The following is a 22973-nucleotide window of genomic DNA, read 5'->3' on the forward strand; positions in this document are numbered from 1 at the left end:
CTTGGCGACTGAATTTCCCTCTTAAAGGAGTAGTTCTCCCCAAAAAATATTTTCTATCAATTACACACCCCATGAAGCCTTGAATTCAAGGAGACTTTTTAGTTTTTGTCGCATTCCTGAGTCAATCATTTCATTGGTCAGTAGGAGTCCGCCATTTTTAGCGGTGCCAACCGCTCTACACTTGACTTTTGACTTTTGTATGTCCGTCCGTCCGTCCGGCGGTTTCAGCACGGGATGAGCACGGCAAAGAAGCAAACAGCTATAACTTCAGTTTGCAGCATGCCACCAAGTCCAAATTTGGTATGTGGACTTAGACCACCAATAGGGACGAGCATGAATTGATGACGTTATCAAAAAGGGGTCCAGGGACCCCCAGCGCCCGTATGAGCACGGGATGAGCACGGGATTTTAAACAGCTATAACTCCAGTTTACAGCATGCCACCAAGTCCACATTTGGTATGTGGACTTAGACCACCAATAGGCACGAGCATGAATTGATGAAGTTATCAAAGAGGGGTCCAGGGACCCCCCGCGCCCGTATGAGCACGGGATGAGCACGGGATTTTAAACAGCTATAACTCCAGTTTGCAGCATGCCACCAAGTCCACATTTGGTATGTGGACTTAGACCACCAATAGGGACCAGCATGGATTGCTGAAGCCCCGCCCCCTCTGTCTTCCCATTGGCTGGCCTTCAAACAGCCATAACTCAAGTTCGCAGCATGCTATGGAGTACAAATTTTGTACATGGACTAAAGCCAGCAATAGGGACTAACTGTCATTACTTAAGCCCCGCCCCCTCTGTCTGCCCATTGGCTGGGCTTTAAACAGCCATCATTCCAGTTTGCAGCATGCTCCCAAGTACAAATTTGGTAAGTGGACTCAGACCACCAATAGGGACGCATTGAAATGAGTTAAGGCCCGCCCCAAAGGCACCGCTTCCTTCACACAGGGTGTGATTTTTAATGATCAATCAATCGATTGTGTTCCGTCTCGGATCAATGGAACAAACGTAGCATACAGTACATCACGTTAGTTCAATAGAACATCGAGGTCTGATATCACTGCCGCTAGAGGGCGCTATCTCCCTGGGTCACGGCGTGATTTTTTGTATTGGAATTCCCAAAGGGGAATCTTAGATCGCATCATATAAGAACTGTGTTCCAAAAATAAACAAACCAGCCGCCGATTTTACTCATATGGATATGAAGCATAAACTGACTTCTCCAAACACAGACATTATCAAATGTAACTCAATATAATAAATGACACAAAGTCACATACCTGACAAATTCGGCGGGGAAGTTTGTTTATTTTTGGAACATAATTCTTATATGATGCGATCTAAGATTTTCATATGGGAATTCCAATACAAAAAATAACGCTGTGACCCTGTGTGGGAGTGACGTCAGGACCTCCGTAGTCTATTGATCAAAGCCGGAACACAATGCCAGTCCATAGGTTGGGAATCGCTGACACAGAGTAAAGCATTGCTATTAAAGTATGTGTTTATGTGTTTATTATGAGAAATGCTGTTTCATTTAAAAAAATATATATATATATCTAAGAAGGTGTATTCATTGGCCACCATCACAAGGAACATACTGAAAAACAGAGACGCTTTCCCAAATAACACGCACTATGCCTATATAAAAGAGTAAAATTCATAAATTGTTCCATCATAGACTAGCTACTTGTTAGCTAATGTTATTGAGATTGTTTTGATTGTTTTACGTGTTTGAGATAAATAATAATAATAATAATTAAAATAACCAACTTATCAAACACAAAATGAAGTGTGTGAGGCTCAGATATCACGTTTGACAAATGAAAGTTCAAATGAAATGCTGTAGGTAAAAAAGAAAAAACATGAGGGAAAATCATATTATTCAAATCAATAATTTATGTATGTAAATCTTTGACAGTGCTTATGCACATCACTGTCAGAACATCCTGACAGTTGTCATTGGGGATTCTCCACAGGAGGTGGGGCTTTGAAATATCCGATCTCTTTTGTCACTCTAGGTTATATGAGACTGGGAAGGGCCTTTGGATGATTTTGAAACACTTTAGGCTACAAGAAAAGCACCAGTTAGGAGAAATAGTACAGGCCCTGAAAACCATTTCAGAAAGATGACCTCTGACTGTGTTTCCTGAGAAACTTGCTGAAATCTCGCAGAGAAAATTTGATAGGAATTTGATTTCATTTTGCCAATCAGCGCACAAAGTGAGTTGTGAAGTTATCTGCTATTTTTGCCCAAGGAGAACTTGGCCTACTTCCCCTGCTCTTCCCCTGATGGGACCTGAGAGTTATAACTGCCTCTCCAAAAGCCCGCAGGAGATAGAAAACTAAATTACTTTCTTAGTTTCTCTCCTTTTTGGGGTAAATGTGTTGGCTCTGTCGTTGCAACATATTCTCACTCTGACGTAGTACTATTAGTGACGGCTTGGGACAACATCTATGGCAACATTTGACTTGACAGGTACACCCGTCACGCTATTTTACAAAGTCCTGATTATCCCACATAGCCTACACTGGAATACGGAAGTGCTGTTCTCAAACCCAACTCGCACAGAGGGTGACCACTCTGCAAAAAAAAAAGCTAAAATGAAGCGGATTGGGGCCACATGAGTCACCCCCCATGGCGAGCCGCAGTGCCGAATGTTATGAAGTTCGCTTTAGGTGATTCTGTGCAGCTCGAGTTGCGTAACAATAGGGACAGAATGGTAAATCATCATGTCCCCCGTCAACATGCGACGTCGTGGTCGTCCCCTCATGTTGCAGAACGGTCAAATCCGTCCCCAATTGTCACCCGTTTGACAGCACGGGTGTGAGAACGCGTTGGCCGTGAGCAATGGGGTGGTCTATCATTGTCTATGAGCTGCTCTGTCATTGGCTATGTGCTGCTCTGTAATAGGCTATGGGATATTCTGTCATTGGCTATGTACTATGTTGTCATTGGGTACCGTATGTAGCGCTCTCTTGGCAACGGCATATTCAAAATGCGCTCAAACAGAACAGCAGAGTGCATGCATGTTTAAGCTGTGACTGGTGACTGGGTTCATTAGTTATTCAAACCATCTGACCTCCCCACAGCACTGCTCAGCACACTCATTATGAGGGCCTTGTAATTCATTAAGCTCCCTAAATGAACACAAGCCTTGCCAAGGGCTAGCCACTATTACCGAGCACTGTGAGCAGCATGCCACGCCTCAGGGAGCGCATGGACTAACCCCCTGATTTAGACTTGGTTGGAGCAGTGTCTCGCACCTAAAATAGCTGATCTACAAGCTAGCACAGGCACGTTCTGAGCTTGTGGATCTGCTATGATCGGTGTGCAAGACTGGCGCGCAATTAAGTCTATATGAGGCTTATACGGTTCAATGCTGTGAAGTGACATTATAAAGATGGGCTACTACTACAGGACATACTACATTACTACTACAACTACAGTACCTATTATTACAGCTACTACGTTACTTCATAAACAGGTGGGGCATGCATTCCCAACTTGCATCGTTCCAGGCTTGCATCATTACCAAGTAGGCCGGTACACATTTATAAATAACCCATTGATTGTAATACTGTATCTAACGCTATTAGTACTCGAGTAACGGGCATTGTACTGGGTTCTCTAATAACGGGTACAGCCAGCAAATACTCTGACATCAGGTACAGTAAAACAGGTACTGCATAACCAAGCATGCATTCCCAACTTACATCGTTTCCGACTTGCACAGTCCACGCGTAGCTGGGCACCGGTTTAGTCTTTTAATAGCTAAATATTATGATTATTATTGCAATGATTCACATAACAATACACAACTTGCTGCAACTTATTCAAAACATCCCCAGAGAGAAGTTAGCTTCAAAAGGAGTCTGGTGGGATGTGTTGCTGGCATCATACTGTAAATTAGGTGTGAGGGGGGCAATGCTGTAGGGAACACCCCCAACCCCTCTGAAAGATAGCGGCCTCATTTATTATCACTAAACGCCAACAGGAGAGACATAATGGTTTGCTGGCGGTGCTGACATTCATTGTGGGGCTCTCCAGCTGCTGTCACTGTGCTGCTGTTTTCCATGACAGATGCTTTTGTTCAGGTGAATACCAGTGTTTCACATGACTTAGCTAACAGTCAGGAAGGTACTCTTGTAAAATGGGAACGTTCTCATTGATCATATTCACACAATGGCCATCCTGCTCCTTTGCCATACTCAAGGTGGGGTTTCCCACCTCCCCCAAAGGGGCAGCCGTAGTTTAGTGCAGGGGTTCCCAAACATTTCAGCCTGCAGTTTCTATTAGCTTGGATTCCCCATCGATGACTGGGAGGTGGGTTTCTGAACTGTTCACAGCCCTCCTCTGAGACACAGACATGATAGACAAGAATGGTACCATATTATAATGAACATTAGTGAGGACCAATTATATGAAGATAGGTTGAAAATGGCTGAAGTCGTGAAAATAGCAGATCACAGCACGTCTATTTTCACTATTTCTTAAATTCATTAACTTTAGAAAATGTCAGAAATTCTTTTGAAAAATGTTTGACTTTGATAAAGTTCTGAAAAATCTTTCATTTTTTGAAAGAATACATAGTTTTTTGTAGGAAATATAAAAAAGGGACATTTACTCACGACCCATAAAACTAGGTCCTTGAGACCGTGACCCAAAAATGGGTCCCGGACTTTTTGTGAAACACTGGCTGAGAGTCCATCTGGTAATCAGAAGGCCAATGGTTCACCTCCCAGTCTGCCCAGTATATGTGTCAAAGTGTCCCTGAGCAGACACTTAACCCTATATCTCCCTCGGCCCCTGAGCGCTCATCAAGGCCATCTGAGCAGCCATCAGCTTGGGTGAAGCTGAAACTGAATTTCGCCTGAAGGATTGATAAAAGTCTACATGTAATGCAGAGGCTCAGGTGGTACAGCGGTCGCTTGGCAAACGGAGGGTTCCCGGTTTGAGCCCCAGCTCCCCCTGGGTTAGTGTCGAAATGTCCTTAAGCAAAACACTGAACCCCTGACTGCTCCTGATGAGCAGGTCGTGCCTTGCCTGATTTCCGCCGTCACTGGTGTGTGTATGTGTGTGTGTGAATGCGTGTGTGAATGTAATGCACTTTGTAAAGTGCTTTGGATAAAGGAGCTATAAAAATGCACCATTTACAATTTTAGTGAGGGCAAAATGGTCAATAGGGACATGCACAGCATACAACACAGACAGGAGCTCATCACAAGCTACGTGACTGACCCTTCTATATCACCAGTAGTGTTGCCAGATTTTGCAAGACAAACAAGAAGCGACTAGGCCACATGATCACACACGTGGCTATTTGAAAAAAGACAATCTACAAGCTTGCAATGCGACGTATTGTGAGATTGTGGATCTGCTATTGTCAAAACAATCTTAATTTTGTTTTTAAACATTTAAAATACACAAAACATTTTCAGATGGGAGTACAAAAATACATATTAATTTGGTGGTCCTTGACATGAAAATGTTTGAGAATGTTAAAACAACAAGCCCAAATAAGCAACTACTGTATACTACAACAAGCTCCAAAAAACGCAATCCACAATTACCAATATTTACAAGCGACTTGCCCAAAGTTGCTTATAATAAGCAGACATTGATTGATTGATTGAATACTTAATTAGTCCAAAAATGTAAACAGCATAGAGGTACAGTAAAACATTTAGGCTAAAAGGATAACACACAAAAAGTCCTGGGGACTTGTTTCCATTGTGGCAACACTGATCACCAGTTGTGGACAAAGCAGTACTGTAGCCAGATAACGGAGCTGTCACCAGCTATCCAACTCACCTACGCTAATGTATGCCATCACCCAGGTCCATTCCATGCCAGGAAACAGAAACAGCATGCCTTTGCACAAACACAGAGCGTCCACACGATTGTGTGAGCCATATTTTCTGAGCGCTTGTGGTGGCCCTTTAAAAAGAGACTGGAGGTCTAAATTTAGCTGTTTTAAATTGGTTATTTGTGCTGGGTGCCTGTTCAATTAAAGGCAGCCGCTGAGGCGTCTGAGATCTTGCTGGGATGATGACAAAGTCGTCAGGCGGTGCACACACTCTCTCCAAGGAGAACCATGGAGAGCCTATGTATTGTATTAGCACAACGCAAAAGAATAAATCAGCAAATTGTTGTCGTGGTTTTCTTTTGGTCTAATGTTGATTAATATATGTCATTCTGAGCCTTGATTCGTGATCAAATAATAAGTGATCAAGGCTTATCATATTATGATAACATAAGGGAAACAAAACTTTCTCTTTTCATTATTGAAAGGCACACTTTTTTTGGGTGAATAAACCGTTATTTTGATAAAGCTATGGTAGAGTAGGTAAATACAATATAACAAACACAACTGCTGTGGTTGGAGGTGGTCTCCCTGTTCTTCTATATTGAGACATTCACATTCTGTGGACCACTAACTGGTGGACAAGAGGGATCACTCACAAGTTCCTCGTGGAACTTGTGAGTGATCCCACGTGATCAGTCTGGCAATGCCAGGCTAACATTTTTGGGGTTGCGGACCCAAGTTTCCTACAGTATACTTTCTACAAAATTATTATTTCAAAACATTTTCAGGAATTAAAACAATTCCAACGATTTTTCAAAAATAATGTCAGATATTGTCAATAAATAAATAAACCCATGAATAAAAGAAACAGAAAAAATAGCAGATCTACAAGCTCACAACGTGTTGTGAGTGGATTTATATACATTCGGGTCCCCCGATGACACAGAATGTATCCTTTGGGTCTTGAGCTGAACCACAGATTTAGAGAATCTCTTGCGTTGCTGTAGTGAGGTTTGCCTGCTTGGCCCAGTTTTTGCCTTGAAATTGAGGTCAATAACAACAACATGCAGGCCTTAACCAAAGCTTATTTTCTGAAGCAGATTCATGATGACACCAGTGGAGACAGGTCAGGCATAGTATCATAGTGGTGGACAGTAACAAACTGCATTTACTTGAGTATCTGTACTTAATATATTTTCTTATACTTTATACCACTACATTTCAAAGACACATTTTTTACTTTTGACTGGAAAATCTTTGAATTCTGTGGGGAAATGTCTAGACTTTAATACAGCAATGCATTGATATAAAAAGAAAATGTACTTTGTAAATTATATAAACATTTTAAAAGCATTTTACATTGTATTTTTTAATACCTAAAGCGGCACTGTCACTTTTTTCTTAAGTCATTGTAAAGTTGTTCAATCTGTATGGTAGGGTATGTTATAACTTATCCAATTGGGGTGGTTGTATTTTGTCTCCCTGCTCTTCTATTGAGACATTTAGATCGTCAGGTCTCACCTAGACACAGGATCTGACACAAATTTGGACCTGAAGGTCAAGACTCAATTTATCCCCTGAGCAAGCAGGCCGGCTCTATTAGCAATGGTAAATATTTCAGCACAGGGGTAGAAGAGGAAAGTTACATGCAGTGCAGCTTTAAGTATGTTTTAAAAGCAAGTAGTCCAGTACTTTAAGTACACATTTAACTTTCAACTGAGTAATATTTGAGTATCTGACTCAAGCACTGGGGTTGAGTACTTTGTCCACCACAGCCAACATACTAAGCTTTGTGTGCTTGCGTGTACAGCAGTGGTCTTCAACATTTGTCAGGCCCCTTAGCTGAGAGAGAGATGAAGCAGGGACGCCCACTACGTACATATTGCACACACATTGTGTTGCAGTGTTGTGTAAAATTATGTTTTTTTGGTTTATTGACGTTAATATGTTGGATTCATGTTAATGTGTTTCAGACATTTAACCACGTAAACCCTCAATACCTGACCGTTGGCTCTGTACTTGGTCTGTACTTTTTCCCTCAACACCAAACGACTTGGCTAATGTTCCCCTCAGAATAGAGATGATAGGGTTCAAATGGTTAATGTAAAATAGAAATCCTACATTATCACACAAAGATTTGGCGGCCCCCCCTGTAGTAACTCTGAGTACCCCCTCGGGGACCCCCTGTTGAAGACCCCCCGGGTGTACAGTGCCTGTACGCCTGCATGCACTGCACCGTTGGTTACACATGGATGTGAACAGCCGGTGCAGAACATTCACAGGTGACTACGTCCAAATGTTCACACCTGCGCATATGCGCTCACGCTCACCCTCCCTCCCAACGCGCATGGTAATGTGGGCGTGCATGTCGATCGAGCCGGTGTCTCACTGAATTATTAATGGCAGTAACACGATGACAGATGACTCGGTGAGGCCCAGCGCCTCCCCACCCCTGCCCCTTGCCCGTGTCGTCTTGGTTTTCCGCGGTCGGGGGAAAGATGGACGGAGGCCGTGCGCAGGGCTGACTGATTAATTCTGTCAAGCGCACTTTTGCTGACACGTGCACAGTGGTCCAGTCCGAACTCCTGCCATCTCTCGCAATAACAATCAGCGTGACCGTCGAGTCACAGACCATCTCTATCAGCCCCTGGAATGGAACCTGCCTTCCCCAATCAAGACTTATGAAGGGTTTGATTTATTAAAGAAAACAGAGGGGGGGTTCATTTACTTAACCACTTGAACCCCAGCATGCTATGCCTATTCTGGGGGAACATTTGTCCCCAAAAACGCAGATCTACAAGCTCACGTGTTGCGTTGCGACACTGTACCCCATATACAGTTTCAGCCAGATAACACCTATAGTAACACAGAATAAATTATGTTAAATACACATGACAAGATCATTGGAGGGGGGGGGGGGAGACACGAAAACACAATCAAACATATGCCTTACGGCTTTCTCGCCGCAGAATTTTCGACAAGTACCCGCTCGAGAAAAAAAAAACGCTGTATCCTGTGTCATTGGACGGGCGCAATAACGTATTCCCTGCCAGTCAAATAGTCACCAAGGCATAAATTAGCCTTCATATCTGCCGGGGAGATACAATTCCACGTGCCGTATAAAAGCCAGGGATAGACAAGTGACTACAAAAGGAAAAAAAAGAAATGACTGTAACAAGCGCGGACACACCCACGTTGAGCTCCACTAATGTGAGATCTCAATACTTGCTTGGGTTTCTCATTCCACTCTGTCTGTCAAACTGTCAGGCTGCCGCTGTGCAGCCGCCGTTCAGAATGATGTGTGCTCTCTCTCTCTCCTGCTCGCCCTGTGTACTCCGTGTTCTCCTGATACACTGGAGTCACAAATGGCTGGGGTTCTCAAACTTTTCCGGGTCAGGGTCGTCACCAATTTGATATGTATTTGGCCGCGGACCCCCTCATCTGTAAAGGTTTTGTGCCAGGGACCCCCCCAGAAGAGAAGATAAAAAAAGTCTCTAGAAGAAATTGAACATTATTTAGTATAAAGTTATTATTCATATAAAGTAAAAAAAAAATAGCAGCTGTACAAGCACACAGCACTGAGGTCCGTATTCTGGGGGGAAACCTTTAGCAGAAAATAGCAAATCTACAAGCTTACAAGTCATCGCAACTCTGCTATTTTCAGTGAAGATATTTACTGTAGAGCTAAAACAGAAAAGTCACTAGTATAGAACCCTGAGGGACTCCGGTCAACCAAGTAAAGGGTTGAAAGAACATTCTATTTGTATATTCAATTTGTACCCTCTTTGAGTTAAAAGAACATTCCATTTGTACCCTCTCTGACTTAAAAGAGTGGTGAGTGAGTCAGGACCAGCGTTCTGCTGTGATGCATGAGTCATCTGGAGCACTGTTTCCCAACCTGGGGTCTGGGGCCCCCTCAGGGCCACGCCAAAGATCACAGGAGGTGGGGGCAGTGAGCGTGAGGCCTTGTTTTGAAGGCCTTGTTTTTGTCAAACATTTAAAACAAATGTTGCACAACATCATCACAAATTATTTCTAAATAAATCCTTGCTTTGGTCCACTGTCTTTGTGTGTTCTCAATGTGATATCAGTCCAACTCCACTGCGTGTGTGCGTGCGTGCGAACGTGCGTGCGTGCGTACATGTGGGCTTACTTCAGCTTTTATCTGAAGTAAGAAGGGGGGCTCCAAGGTCAAAAAGGTCAGGAAGCACTGGAGGGCCTTGTACCTTCACCTCCTCCTCTGGTAATTTGGACCACAGTGGACACACAGTTCAATCAACTGGGTTCTGGTGGTGTGTTTGAGTACAAAGTATATCACCGCTGTCGGGTGGAAACCGCGTATATATTTCAGACAGTGAAAATTGCCGATCTACAAGCTCACAATGCGCATTGTGAGCTTTTAGATCGGCTATTTTCACTTACCTTTGTGCGACACTCTTGTATGATGAAGTTGGGCATTCATTTACAAAAGAAAAAAAACATACAAAGTTGAAATGTGGAGATACAAGGTTTTCACCTGACAGCAACGCTATCAATCCACCACAGCCCAGAGGCAGCCATTCTCCCAGCTGTAAGTGCTATTGGAACAGTATAGACATGTGTGTAATTGGATTAGACCAACCTTAGTCCCCTCTCTATTCCAGCAGTCCCCTCTGTGAAATCCTAACTTAAGAGCTTTGACAAACCAGCTCTTTTTTTCTCCTTTTTTTTCTTCTTCTGCACGGCGGCTGACGGTATAGCGTAACGTGATCTCTTGTCTGAAGCTCGCGGACCCCCATCTCCCCTACCTACCTCCCTCCCTTCCCTCGCTCCCACCCCGAGGCCGGGAGAAATGCCGGTATAGCGGGTAGCGGCCCGCCGACTGACTGACAAGCCTCTTCTGCCTGCCTTTTGATTGACAGCTAACTGAATGTTGTGCAGTCTCAGCTGTCTGTGTGTGTGTGTGTGTGTGTGTGTGTGTGTGTGTGTGTGTGTGTGTGTGTGTGTGTGTGTGTGTGTGTGTGTGTGTGTGTGCGTGGGTGTGTGTGTGCGTGGGTGTGTTGGGGGGGAGGAGGGGGTAACTATGGAGTTAGATTATGTGGCAGGCAACTCAAAGTCGGACTACCGGAAGAAGAGAAGAGGGGTTCAGATAAAGTTGGAGAGGTTCATCGCTATGTGCTTTTTAATACATGACAGGTTACACGAGCACTCTGTTCCTCTTGGGTTGCACCGAGGCTAAAAACCGCCTGTCAGTGAGACTTGCTCAGATGCATGCCTGCTGCTCTGATAACCGCACTTCACACACACAGATGCAATGTATCTACAAAGACGCGTGTACAGGCGCGCAGTCGCTCACGCACACACACACACACACACACACACACACACAACGCTCTCAAACACAACACGGCTGGTCTTGCGCGCCCTCACCGACGCCTTTCTCAACCTTTTCGCTGATAGTGTATGGCCCACCGTATCGGCATGTCTCTGTTTCATATACAGTAGCAATGGCTCTCACACTTGTTCATGTCAAGGACCCCCAAATTAATTATGTTTTTGGCCCTGTACCCTGATCCGAAGACTATTTTTTGTGCTAGGGATCCCCACACACCTTTTGTGCTGTAAAATGTTTCAGAAATATTAAAAATGTGTCCCCTTTTTTTCAAGATAAAAAAAAGCTTGTAGTTCGGCTATTTTAAAATAGCCGATATATACAGTATTAGGTTTAAACTGGTTAAACAGATTTTGATGCTACATGGAACCACCCCATAAAAGGACCCCTGGGGGAGCCTACTTTGAGAACCACTGTCATATAGGATCACAGTAGCTGAAGGCACACAACAGAGCTAAATGACACGAGTGTGCTTAGGAAATTCTTCATTTGCGTAAATCATCAGATAGCCTCTCCTGACGTGTTGAACTCATTAAAACAGATGGCTGACGCAGGGAAGGAGTGATGCATGTGTTAGACTGCAGAGCTCAACATGCTGCAGATAGACCTCATTACAGCCCACTGTTCTAAAACCATCCAGACACTGAGAGAGAGAAATGAATTTCCTCTGTGTCACCTCACCTTAGAAAATGATGTACAGCAGGCTATAAGCCCACTTGATAATGCACTGTATTAATGTCTATTTATTCTACCCCTTTTTCTCCACAATTTAGTTTAGTAGCCAATGAATTCTTCCCCACACGCAAATTCTGTGTATCGTCACTGTTCTTATACTGGCTAACACAGCCAGTGAGGAGCCCCTACTGGGACGACGTGGAGCCTCCGTCCTACTCCTCCCGCCCAACACTCCCCCAATGACAGGTGCCGCCCCAGCCCGTATGAGTACGTGCAGTGACAAATATCACCCACCCCACCCGGCTTCCCTCCCCCGAACACGGGCCAATTGTGTTTGTGTGTAGACACTCGACAAAGCTGGATGCATGGCGGTGGGTTTGAACCCCCAGACTCCGTGGTGGTGGGCAATGTACTGTATTGATTTACAAGGACCCCCAGGGGTCCTTGGGGGGGTACCAGGGGGTCCCCCAGCAAAATTGGTTAATATAGCGTCACAACAATTTTAACCACTTTATCCATATTTTATACTTTGGCTATTTCTGAAAAATCCCTAGCAAAAAAACATTTGAGATGCGGGGTCCGCAGCCAAATACATATCATTTTGGGGGTACTTGACATAAAAAACTTTGAGAATCACTGCTCTATATAGTAGATTGCAGACTGTGTTTACAAATACACCATCCCGGAAGTTCTCTATTCATCGTTGGCTGCTAATCGACCCACTTAAAAATCAGTGTCTGTGTGTATGTCCACCAGCTGAACCAGTCAGCCATGCTCGCGCTGACAACTAGCAAGGGAAATGTAAAAAAAAAAAAAAAAGAACGATTTCTGTTATTTTTTTAATACAGCACATTTTAACCAGCTTCAGAGAACATTGAAATTGATCCCAAACGGCCCGCGGCAACATGCTGGGTCTGTCAGTGTAACCCCACAGTCCCCCCGGTTCGTGTCGCGTGTGTTACATTTTAATTTTGGCACTGGCAGCCGAATCAGATCATTGTTTGAGAAGATGGCTGCAGCCGCAGGCAAGAGAAGGAAAAGCAGACAGGGTGAGACGGCGAGCGGAGGAGATTAACCCATTCAATCCGGGAACGCATCTCTGTCAATTTAGATTTCTTTGGCTATTAATAGCAGAAAATAGCAGATATACAACTTGTAGATCTGCTATTTTTGAAAAATCATGAACATTTTTGAAAATCTTTACATACTGTATATATTTTTGACAGCGAACATTTGTAAAATATTTTGTTCCAGGGAAGCAAAGATTTGAGTTACAAATGTTTGCTTTAAAAATATATATTCAAAGATTTTTCTAAAAATAGCAGATCTACAAGCTCGTAGAGCTACTGTATGAGCTTGTATATCTGCTATTTTTGGAAGTGCCAAAGAAATCTTAAAATGACACAGATGCGTTCCCGGATTGAATGGGTTAAGACACGGAAAACGAGAGAATAAACACCGGAGTGGTGTTTTAGAGAGAAGGTAAAGCAAGCCTGCGCTCCGTTATGTGCTCCGACAGGCTGACAGCAGCATTTCAGCCTGCTAAATCTTTAATTATTTCTTACACATATCGGGGTTACCAGTTCCTCCCTCTCGGGACTTTGGAAGTGCATACATGTGCAATGCTATGGCCCAGAGTTTCCCAACCTTTTCTGAACCCAACCGAAAATCGATTGTGTTCGCGGCCCACCCATTCAGTGGTCAGATGGGTGGGCTGCATGCATACAGGGTGGTCAGATGGGTCAGTTGGGTGGGCCCGCATGCATACTTTAAGTTCCTAATTATCGGTGTACAGTTAACATTCCTTTTTCAAGGTACTGTAAAAAGAAAGTACCATTACATTTCTTTTTTTAAATAAAATCTTTGTGTTTTGCCAATTATTTGGGGACCCCACTGGCAATATCCTCACTGTCCCACAGGTTGTGAAACGCTGCTTCGGTATAGCCTGATTTATACGTTATCGTATGCCTGGGTGGAAAAAATAGCCAATCTTGAAGCCACCCAAGTTACAAGTGAGCTTGTAGATCAGTTGTTTTTGGCACGAGGACACCAGCGTACTTGGAGGCATTAGGCATATCAGTCAGCTCATGTGTGGGGTGACAAAGCGCCTGCAGCTACAGCGAGTGTGAACAAAGCTGTGTGAAATCTGAATCATGCATCCATCGTTCTACCAACTACCCAGTCTTTCTCCCGTTTCCCATAATGTTGCCACGCAACAAATTGTTCCCTGAGCTCTATAGAAAGACCGTGTTTATCAGCCACGCTGTGACGCTATTAATGCAACTTGTGAACAGGCAAAACAAATCCAGTATACGCTCAGTTGCCTCATTCTTTTTTCCCTTCTTTTTTTTTTTTTTACCCCTGAACGCGAAATGTAATTACAACAATCATTCATTTATAACCATTCTGAGTCGTGGGCGCCGTTAAGGGCCTCAGCAACTATGTGTCCATTCTACTGTGAGGAACATTTTCCATCCGTGGTGTATTAGCGACTGAGTGTTCAGTCAATTTGCATTTGTTCATCAGTATTATAAACAATAATACAGAAGCCTCCCGAGGGAGGATTTAAATAGGTTGTTGTGAGAAACAGTTCTTATTTGTGGCATATGCCCGCACTGCACACACGCATGTACGTGTGCACGTGTGCGCACACGCACACACACACACACACACACACACACACACACACACACACACACACACACACACACACAGATTAGTTGGATTTAGACTTTCTAAATGTGCGAGCAGACATTTGTGAATAGATAAACATTACAGGGGGTAGAAATAGGCTGGCATTATAAAAACATGGTCAATATTCTGCCAAGTATTGAGCCTGAGACCTCCTTATCAACGGACTGCATTAAAAACTTGCTTTTGCCTTCGACTCTCTGTGGGAGTTAACAGAGCATGAATAATAAGTGCAGCTGAATTGTTTTTTCCCCCCCCAACCGATGGCGATGGACTTTCTTAGTCTTTAGTTGAAGGAATTCATAACTTAAGCTAAATATTACACATTAACTGCAACATGCTTTTTTATGGGGCTTGTATTCCCGGGATGATATAATGAACTTCCTATCTGTTTGCAATGCTTATTCCTTTTCACTATGGAATAAGCAACGACAGCAACTAGTCGTTGCTGTCAGGCAGACACCTTTGTATATTTTTCCGTAAAATTCATGAGGGAGAGTCACGCAAAAGTAGCAAAATTAGAAAAAAATCAAATCTACAAGCTCACAAGGTGTCACGATTTTTGCTATTTATGAAAATTTGGGAAAGTTTAAAGCAGCACTATGTAACTTTTTAACAACTAGCCTATAGTCCATATTATGTCCCACAAATTTATAAAGTTACATGTTTAAGCAATAACAATCATCCTTCCATAAATGTATAGACTCAGGGGTGTCCCTGCTAGGGGCTTGACTGTATTACTATGTATAAGGGAGACAATGAGTTTCATCCTGGCATTTTCCAAGGCACCAAGACAGAACTGCCAGTCAAAGCGAAGACTGGCCAATCACAGCGCGTCCTCACCGGACATGCTTGCAGAGACAGAGGTAATGAAGTCAAAGACATTGACTGCCATGTTATTTGTGTCCAAAGTGGCCACTGATACACCACACTGCTTTAAGTGTGTCTGTGGGTGAAAAGTATTTCACCACTGAAAAGTATTAACAAGAGCTTTGTGACTAAATAATAACTACATTGGAAGACGGGTTCTTTCTCCCTTCGGTCACTCCTGTCCTCCCAGCTTTCTTTCTTTCATTTTTTCAAAGTGCCTCTCCGTGCCTCTACCCTTCTCTCGCATCATTCCCTCCCCTGCTCCTTGCACATTTTCAAATCTATGAATTTCTTGAACATCATTTACTTGTTTTTTTTCCCCCAGGGGGGAAACAGACATTCTCATTCCAGATCCCTTTTTTCTTCTGTTTCACCTCCTTTCCTCCTCTCCTGAGTGACTCCTCCTCAGCGCAAGAGGAGCATTGATTCTCAACCTTTTTCATGTCAAGGACCCCCAAATTAATTTGTATATTTGGCTGCAGACCCTCATCTGAAAATAGTTTTGCCAGAGACCCCCCCCCCCATACAAGATTTGTCTTAAAAAATATTCCAAATTTGTCAATGATTTTCAAGATCTTTTTGTAAATAGCAGATCTATCTATTAGCAATTTTCAAATAGCCAACGTACTGTATACAGGTTTAAGGTGGTTAAACTGATTTTGATGCTATATTAACTAATTTTGCTGGGGACCCCTGGAACCCCCTCAAGGACCCCTGGGGGTCCTCGGACCCCACTTTGAGAACCACTGCATTAGAGACCTGATGAAGACCATTTGCGGTCGAAACGTTGCCTAACTTATTATAAATACAACTTTTCTACTGGGAGCTGAAACGGTGTGCAGACTTCCCCTCTTTTTCCTGATGTACGTATTGTTTTGTTGTCCTGCACCCAATTCATTGTTTTAGGATGTGCGTGCTTACCCCTCATTCCTATTAACCACTGCATTAGGCCACGGACCCCCACTTGGTGCCAATCTACACTGTAAAATCCTCAGTGTTAATTTAACTCTGAGAGTGTACAGAGGGCTGTGTCGGTCCGTTTGTATCGATGCCCTTTGGGAACGCATGCCTCTCCAGTTACTCAATACCTGTTGTACCCGTTGTCAGAGTACTTACCGTAGTGTAGTACCCATTATTACAGTCTATGACGTCATATTGATGACATCAGGGACCTCCATATTTGGGCATATACTTGGAGGTGAGTCTATGACATCAGTACTTGGACGTCATATAGTATGGATCCATATAGGGACCAAATATGGATCAGATATGGATCTATGAAACTCCAATCTACAGTGTATGGTGTCTCAAGGTTAAATAATAGTATCAAATGTGGGTCCATATCCTGATGCAGGGGTCTTCAACAGGGGGTCTGTGACCCCCAGGGAGTACTACTACTCAAGCGTTACTACCGGGGGCGTCCATGTTTTTCGAAAATAATACAGTTTAATGCAAACAGCTGATAGTGCTGTCAAACAAATATATCCATGGAGCCATCAAAGCTGCTCTAAAAGAAAAAAAACCTGTGGAATACTTCCAAGCTACTCTAAAATCTCTCCACAGTCAACAGACAGTAGGTTGCAGACTATGTTTACAAATACAAAGCTACTACAACAAAAACACCATCCCGGAAGTACTCTAATCATTGCTGGATGCTAATCGACCCACTTACAATCAATAGTGTACAGTGTCTGTGTATGTCCACCAGCTGTTTGTTTTGTTTTATTTACTCAGAATGGTTGATAGTGCTGTCAAACAAATATATCGAGCCATCAAAGCTGCTCTAAAAGAAAAAAACCTGTGGAATACTTCCAAGCTACTCTCAAATCTCTCCACAGTCAACAGACATTGATGAAACAATCAATAAAAATGGTCAGATAGCTTTGAAAGCCTATTTCTAAGGTGCATGGAAGGCTTAAAAAAGAAAGAAGAAGTATAATATAAAAGCACATTTGATACAATATTATGTAGTGGGGGTCCCTGCTTCGTCTCTCTCTCTCAGTTAAGGGAAAAGGTTTGAGAATCACTGAACTTAAACTATACTGGAAGCGCTTATTTAAATTTAAGAGTGTACAAATGGAACCTAATGGTTCCATTTGTAACTCTCTGAGTTACAGACCTGTGTTACAGACCTGTAGGGACCGCTGGTGGTTCCCGGACCAGACGTTGAGAACCTTTGGCCTAATTTCTAATCTGTCGCACGGCGGCCAACAAGAACTGAACATGAATGTTCTAACAACGCGTTGCATCGTGCAGTGGAGTATAAATTGAGACATAACACGGAGAGAAAGAGGAGGTCTATAACCCCCCCCCCCCCCCCCCCCCCACACACACACACACACACAGTACATATACACAACACCACGGCTCAGTGCCTTCACCCAGCCTGTGGGCTTTACAATACAGTCTCCTACATAATATACAGTGTGTGTGTGTGTGTGTGTGTGTGTGTGTGTGTGTGTGTGTGTGTGTGTGTGTGTGTGTGTGTGTGTGTGTGTGTGTGTGTGTGTGTGTGTGTGTGTGTGTGTGTGTGTGTGTGTGTGTGTGTGTGTGTGTGTGTGTGGTCTGTACTGCATGTGTGCATTGCATGATAAAAAATGAATAAATGCGTTTGAATAAAATGAGCATCACTGTTCATGCCCATAACGTGTGTGTGTGTGTGTGTGTGTGTGTGTGTGTGTGTGTGTGTGTGTGTGTGTGTGTGTGTGTGTGTGTGTGTGTGTGTGTGTGTGTGTGTGTGTGTGTGTGTGTGTTCTGGCGTATCATGAAAAGGACAAAGTTGATTAAAAGGAATTTGAAAAAGGAACTAATTTGCCTGTAAATAGAAATGAAAGCAACTTCACAATCAGTTAATTTAAAATGTACATGCTCTCTCAATGTCTTGTAGTTCAATATGAAGTTGAAGTGAACAAACCCCACTTCTTAACTGCTCTGTTGGACAGGCTAATAAAATGATAACTAATCTATAATCCTACTATAAATGCGAAAACTCTGCGTGTGTGGGAGTGGGCGTGTGAATCTGTCCGGGCATCTCGAGAACCGCCTGACCGGTCCACTTCAAACTCGGCGTGCATATCGCCGAGGACCCAAGGGAGTGCTGTCCATCGGTCATATATGGATATCCGGTTGTCCAGAACCACCGATCCGACTGATAAGCATATAAACAAATAAGAATACGGGCATTCCCATATACTTTATGGGCATATACTAATGGCATCAGGAATCTCCATACATGGGTAGACAGATACAGTATCTGTCAGATCGGTGGTTCTGGACAACCACATCTCCCAGCCTATATATTGGCATGGACTTTAAACTTGGTGTGCATTTCACCCACGACTCGAGGGAGTGTGGTGCCTGGCTTCAAGTCAGTTCGGATCGCCGGTATATACAGTAACAGTATAGTCATGGAAATCCGGTTGTCCAGAATCGCTGGGCAGACCAATATGCCCATATATGGGCATTAGCGGTTACACGCTAACACACAAAAACATTAATACATGCTGATTATGACAGACTTTTTATATGTGTGTCAATGACTGCCGATGACCATCGATCGCATGACTATGAACTAATCGGCTCAGCCGTAATACCGGGAGTTAAGAAATCGACCCACTTCTTTGAATGGGCACTCATTCCCAACAGGCACGTGCTCCGAACAGCCACACCCCGTACGGCCACTGCACTATAGTGCTACTTAATGTTATCCTCGGCTTTTGTAAATTGCAAACGATTTTGAATACTTTTTCTCATTTCCCTCTCAGACTGTGTCTCTCTCCACTCTCCCATCTTCTCTCAATCTCATTCTCCACTCTTCTCTGGCTTCCTGCCGCTCTCTCTCTCTCTCTATGTCTCTCTGTCGTTCCTTCTCTTGGGGTGAGAGGTCTCCCGCTGTGAGCAAGAAACAAATTGTAACCCATCACAGGACTGTCTGCACATAATGGGGGGAATAATTGTCTCCGAAATGTAGGACCTTACAAAGATAACCCCTGAAGTATTCCTCCTCTTCATCCAGCACACTATATCTCTCAGAAGATACAGCTCACTTATTATACCCCAAATCCTTCAAATGGAATAGATAACCTCATGAATATAACCAGTGAGTTCTCATTCTCTATCTCTCGCTCTCTGTGTCTAGACATAGGCATATTATCGAGAAAAGAAATGTGTACATCAGATCAGTTCATTGGGGTCACATGTCCAATAGGGTTAGGCATGTTATGGTTAAGGTTAGGCATGTACAGTATCTGTCATGGTTAAGGTTAGGGTAAGGGTTAAGTTTAGGAGGCATGTATTTGTTATGGTAAAGGTAACATTAAGGGTTAAGATTAGACATGTATTTGTTAGGGTTAGACCGCTTCTGGTTAATGTCATGTCCCCAAAAGTGTCGGGACTGTGTGTGTGTGTGTGTGTGTGTGTGTGTGTGTGTGTGTGTGTGTGTGTGTGTGTGTGTGTGTGTGTGTGTGTGTGTGTGTGTGTGTGTGTGTGTGTGTGAGAGAGAGTGACAGTAAGCTCCTACCTCCAATGCTTTCCTCTTGCTGTTGAGTAGCTTGGAGATGTCCCTTGCGACCCTCTCCACCAAGTCCTTGGGGTTGTTCCTCTTGATCTCAAACTGGCTCTTCTTCTCGTTGTAAATCTGCAGATTGGAGAACACAGGGACGAAAGATCAGGTTGCCGTCAGCTTAATTAAGAAGAATAGCCGTGTGTAGCTACTTTGTTTATTCTCATGGTGCCATGAAAGACTGCAAACATTTACTGTAGAGCAGACAGCACACAGATGGCCATTATACCCACAGAGCCTGATCCACAGGACAGAGCCTTACTGGCAGCGCACTTTATTTCCCAGCTAAGGTTTGGCGGGCGATATCGCATTACTAAATGCAAACACAAGCATGTCAAAACCCCTTAGTGGTGTAGAAGTTCCAATGCTATCGGGCCAGAGACAAAAAGACTGTGCAAAGCAGAGGAACAAATCAGAGATATGCTGTAGGGAATGGATGTAGGGCAAGGGAGTTGTGGTGGTTTGGAAGGCAGAATGACAGATGCTTGGACCTCTGACAGAGAACGCTACTTGGGAGATTAGCCGTCTCCCGCCGGGAGAATCTGGAAGGCTGACTCAGCATTTCTCTGGTAGTTCTAGGATCTGTAAACTATATCGGGGCCCCTCCCTTGAGATGACCACTTAGTCATAATAAGGTTAAATGTTACTCAATTACAAGTGAAAGTTGCTCAGTCGAATTTGTACTTGAGTTAAAGTACTGGAGTACTTGCTTTTAAAAGTAAGTATTCAAAAGTTAAAAAATACTTAAATATTCCAAAGTAAAATTACAAAGTAAATGTTCTTATTCATATCAATGCATGCACAAAGAAATATCAATTATATTGTAAACATTAAGGGGCTTAAGAGGTTCATTCATAACATACTTTTTCCCTTCCTACAAATGTAGTGGAGTGAAAGTCCAAAGTATCCCAAAAATACATACTCAAGTAAAATACAGATACTCAAAAAATTCACTTAAGTACAGTACTCAAGTAAATGTACCTAATTACTTTCCACCACTGACTATATCAGGGCCCCTCCCTTGAGATGACCACTTATCCTGCAGCCTATAAGACCCCACCAGACCTACTGTACTTCCACTCCATGGGAGAAAAGCACTTTGACTAGAGATGCTACAGTACAAACAAACAAGGCTCATTTTGCTTTAGTTTTACTGTGTCTGAAAGCAATTAGCATACATCCCCCTGGAGCATTAAGAGAAACGCTATAATGCTCCACTTGCTCCCGTGAGTTTCTGGCCGGAATGTCCTAATTAGCAAGTGATAAAGACTGAGTTGTTTGATAATGTTGTGTTTTATGTAGTGTAAAGAAATGATAGACATTTTTATTTTGTCCTTAGAGATCGTTCTTTGCTCTAATAAGGCCCTTTGATGTGACTTGTCCTTTAAAGGTTTCGCTTTTGCTATATTTAAGCCCTTTCATGTGACTTTGAAGAAGCTGGTTCTGAGGATTGCACTGTCTGTATTTTTTCTTGTCAATTTTCCAACAAAGGACAGAGACAAGGTCATTTACATGGCATGTACTCTATGCATAAAGTGGCTATATAACCATATTCATACAGCGGCCCTTCTGCTCTTACGTCATAATCGGGGTGGGAAACCCCACCCTGCTGGGAAGTATGCCTGTAGAGCAAAATTACCTCAATGCGAATTACGTTCAATTCACTAGCACACGCATGCATACACACTCGCGCGCGCACACACACACGTGCGAACGCCACATGCACACCACCTAGCACACAGTGTTATTGAGCAAGAGTCATAACTCATAAGTCAAACACATGTATAAAGAGCAATACATGATAAATCAGCTATTTTCCACTACGTTTGTGCGACACAGTATGGCCATTCATTTACAAAAGAAAACATAAAAAGTTGGAATATGGAGATACAAGGTTTCTGCCTGTCAACAGCAATATGTGAGGTTTAAAGCCTCACAGTTGTGATTTTATTTTATTTTTTATTCTACTTGCTTATTGCTTATCATGACTCTAAAATATGTTATGGGCTACTCCGAAAGAGAAAAGCTTGATGTGCAGCGATTAGAAAAGGACAACACTGGCGTCCATCACACACGTGATCCATCTCTGTCAAGCTGAAAGCTGGGCAGACAGCCAGAGGCAGTCTCCTTCCACTGGCCAACTGAGCACACAAGCCTGGCCCCACAGACGCAGACCTTGCCAACCAAGCATTTTAACTAGATTGCCTGGTGTCTTGTTTTGGCCAGCCTCCTAAGGAATGTCTACTTTGTTACAAACGCAGCTTGAAAGTATGAGTGCAGGAATTAATCGAATCAATTTAATCCATTATTTAAAAAAAAAGTAAGTATTAATTTATTTTAATAAAATAATATTAATAAATAAATAAAATAATAAACATAGCAACAAGCAAATAGCAGATCTACATGCTCACAATGTGTCGCATTATGACACACAAGTATAATAGTGATTGATCAGACTAATGGATTTAGTTGATTATAAAAATAAAGCTTTGTGGAAAAGCTTTTTCCACATTGATTTTAATTAATTATTTGATTAATCGAAAAAAAAAAAGTATGAATGGAATAACCACTAAGATAATAATGGATAGTTGTAGCCCTACTTGAAACCACTTGTCAAGGTGAAATGGTCAAGGTTAATTGAACTGTGAGAGTGTACAAATGGATCCTTAGTGGGCCCTCAGAGTTAAATGAACACTCTTTACACTCTAAATGAATGGTCTTTTGCTATGTCCTTGCAAAAATAATGTAAAAACTAAAATGAAACCTTTTTTACTAGAAGGGTGCTATCTGGCAAAAAGAGAGGTTGTTCAATTCTGCTTGGTTTTTGATGTGCTTCTGTCTTTACGTGCTTCAACTACTCACCCTGAAGAAGTCATTTGTCTTCAGTTCAATCACACTCACGCTTGCCAAAAGACACACACGCATACACACACTCACACACACAAACACACGGCCTTAGGTCATTAGCCCCAAGCACAGAAGGAGGTGTTT

At 43.0% G+C, this 22973-nt stretch overlaps 1 protein-coding gene across 2 annotated transcripts in view; it reads right to left on the reverse strand.

The window, feature by feature from the left end:
- cacna2d2a (calcium channel, voltage-dependent, alpha 2/delta subunit 2a) overlaps positions 1–22973 on the reverse strand; it is a 278517-nt gene that overhangs the window by 185792 nt on the left and 69752 nt on the right. For both annotated transcript variants that reach the window (XM_084061443.1, XM_084061442.1), the window contains exon 3: positions 19941–20057. In XM_084061443.1, the coding sequence (XP_083917569.1) occupies positions 19941–20057 (117 nt within the window). The remainder of the gene's footprint in view (positions 1–19940; positions 20058–22973) is intronic.

Source organism: Gymnoscopelus microlampas (assembly GCF_963454915.1).
Source record: "Gymnoscopelus microlampas genome assembly, chromosome: 7".
NCBI classification, from domain to species: Eukaryota; Metazoa; Chordata; class Actinopteri; order Myctophiformes; family Myctophidae; genus Gymnoscopelus; species Gymnoscopelus microlampas.